This window comes from Macrobrachium rosenbergii, chromosome 4 (genome assembly GCF_040412425.1).
Source record: "Macrobrachium rosenbergii isolate ZJJX-2024 chromosome 4, ASM4041242v1, whole genome shotgun sequence".
NCBI classification, from domain to species: domain Eukaryota; kingdom Metazoa; phylum Arthropoda; class Malacostraca; order Decapoda; family Palaemonidae; genus Macrobrachium; species Macrobrachium rosenbergii.
The window spans coordinates 54,839,966-54,841,598 of NC_089744.1; the positions used below are offsets into that span (position 1 = coordinate 54,839,966).

Below are 1,633 nucleotides of genomic sequence, written 5' to 3' on the forward strand. Positions count from 1 at the left end.
TGAGATATATATATATATATATATATATATATATATATATATATATATATATATATATATATATATATATATATATATATATATATTATATATATGTATATATAATATATATATATATATACAGTATATATATATATATACATATACATATACATATATATATATATATATATATATATATATATATATATATATATGCCATGCACATTCGAAATCAAACTACGTCGATGTTTTCATTGCTGTCACGATCACAGTCCGAATCCACTTCTACTTTAAAGAAACGACCTTTACTGAAATCGCTTTTGGCAAGGTTCTCTGTGATCTGGCTTTGGGAGATCTTAGATGCTACAATGTGCGAATGCTCTTGATGGGGATATGGCGCTCGCTGCTGCTGCTGCTGTTGCTGTTGCTGCTGCTGTTGATGGTGAAGGTGATGCTGAAGTTGTTGATGCTGATGCTGAAGTTGCTGAATCTGCTGCTGTTGCTGTTCAGTCATCAAGCGATAATGGGGATGAAGCGCCTCGTAATGGTTCAGTCGGTGCTGGACGACCTCGTCGCTCTTGGCTGAGTTGTTGCTGTTTTTCTCTGCTCTCCCTTCCTGCTCGCCCGCGAACGACCTGTCCCTCACTACCGCTACTTCCTCTCCCGGTAGGTCGTCCTCCACTTCGTCGTCGTCCTTCATGCTGGGGCTGCCCTGAGAGGCGCACAGCGACGCGTCCTGACTCTCGCACTCTTGCGACGAGTCGTTGCTGCAGTCCATGGGGTTCTGGGGGTCCTTGCCGCCCTTCGTCCGCGATCCTGAGCATGTCCTGAGGCAGGAGCACTTGTTGCTGGATTGGCCTCCTTCCTCTTTCTTGTACTTCACGCGACGGTTCTGGAACCATATCTTCACCTGTGGCGACAGAACAAAAGAGAATTGGAAATTAAAACCAAGGTAGCTATGCGAATGTTTCATATCTACAATTAATTGTATGTATGTGACTTGTGCTGATTTGAGAGAGAGAGAGAGAGAGAGAGAGAGAGAGAGAGAGAGAGAGAGAGAGAGAGAGAGAGAGAGAGAGAGAGAACACGATGGCTAAGTGATAACCAGCCCTTACTTGTTTCTCTGAGAGGTTGAGGTAGGTCGCTATCTCGATTCTCCTCAACCGACTGAGGTACATGTTGGAGGAAAATTCTCTCTCCAACTCCAACAGCTGGGTTGAGGTGAAGGCCGTTCTGATCCTCTTGCATGAAGGCAGGTCGTCCGTCGGGGAGGTCGACCTAGGGCGCGTTACTCCTGCTGGAGACCATAGAAAAAGGTGGTAAGAATACTTCAATCATCTTGTAAATTCAAGAAAGTTGATTCTGTGATTGTAGGTATTATTATTATTACTGTCGTTTCTGACGTGCATTTCAGGTACCTCGTAAACAAGCGGATTTTAACTCAAAGCACCCATCAGCAAAACTCCACTAAATCCACAGTCAAAAGCTATTCACGATTTCCCAACAGATAACTGTTAATGAGAGGAGAAGTTCCTGAGAACATCATGAAATAAGCAGCAGCGCTGCCGTATGACGTCACCTGCGCTAACAGGGACCGGGGCGATAGGACAGCAGGTGTGGAGGAACCTGACCTCCTTAACTGGAATTTTCT

General features: G+C 43.8%; 1 protein-coding gene across 2 annotated transcripts in view; it reads right to left on the reverse strand.

Annotated features, from left to right (window-relative positions):
- Positions 1–202: 202 nt before the first annotated feature.
- The window catches only part of LOC136834714 (GS homeobox 1-like), a 198,953-nt gene continuing 197,522 nt past the window's right edge, over positions 203–1,633 (reverse strand). Inside the window, exons 4-5 of one of the 2 annotated variants that reach the window (XM_067097304.1) lie at positions 1,098–1,276; positions 203–892 (exon numbers count right to left, since the gene is read on the reverse strand). In XM_067097304.1, the coding sequence (XP_066953405.1) occupies positions 215–892; positions 1,098–1,276 (857 nt within the window). In that variant the 3' untranslated portion in view covers positions 203–214. Of the gene's footprint in view, positions 893–1,097; positions 1,280–1,633 lie in introns of both variants that reach the window. The other variant, XM_067097299.1, reaches the window with a different exon arrangement.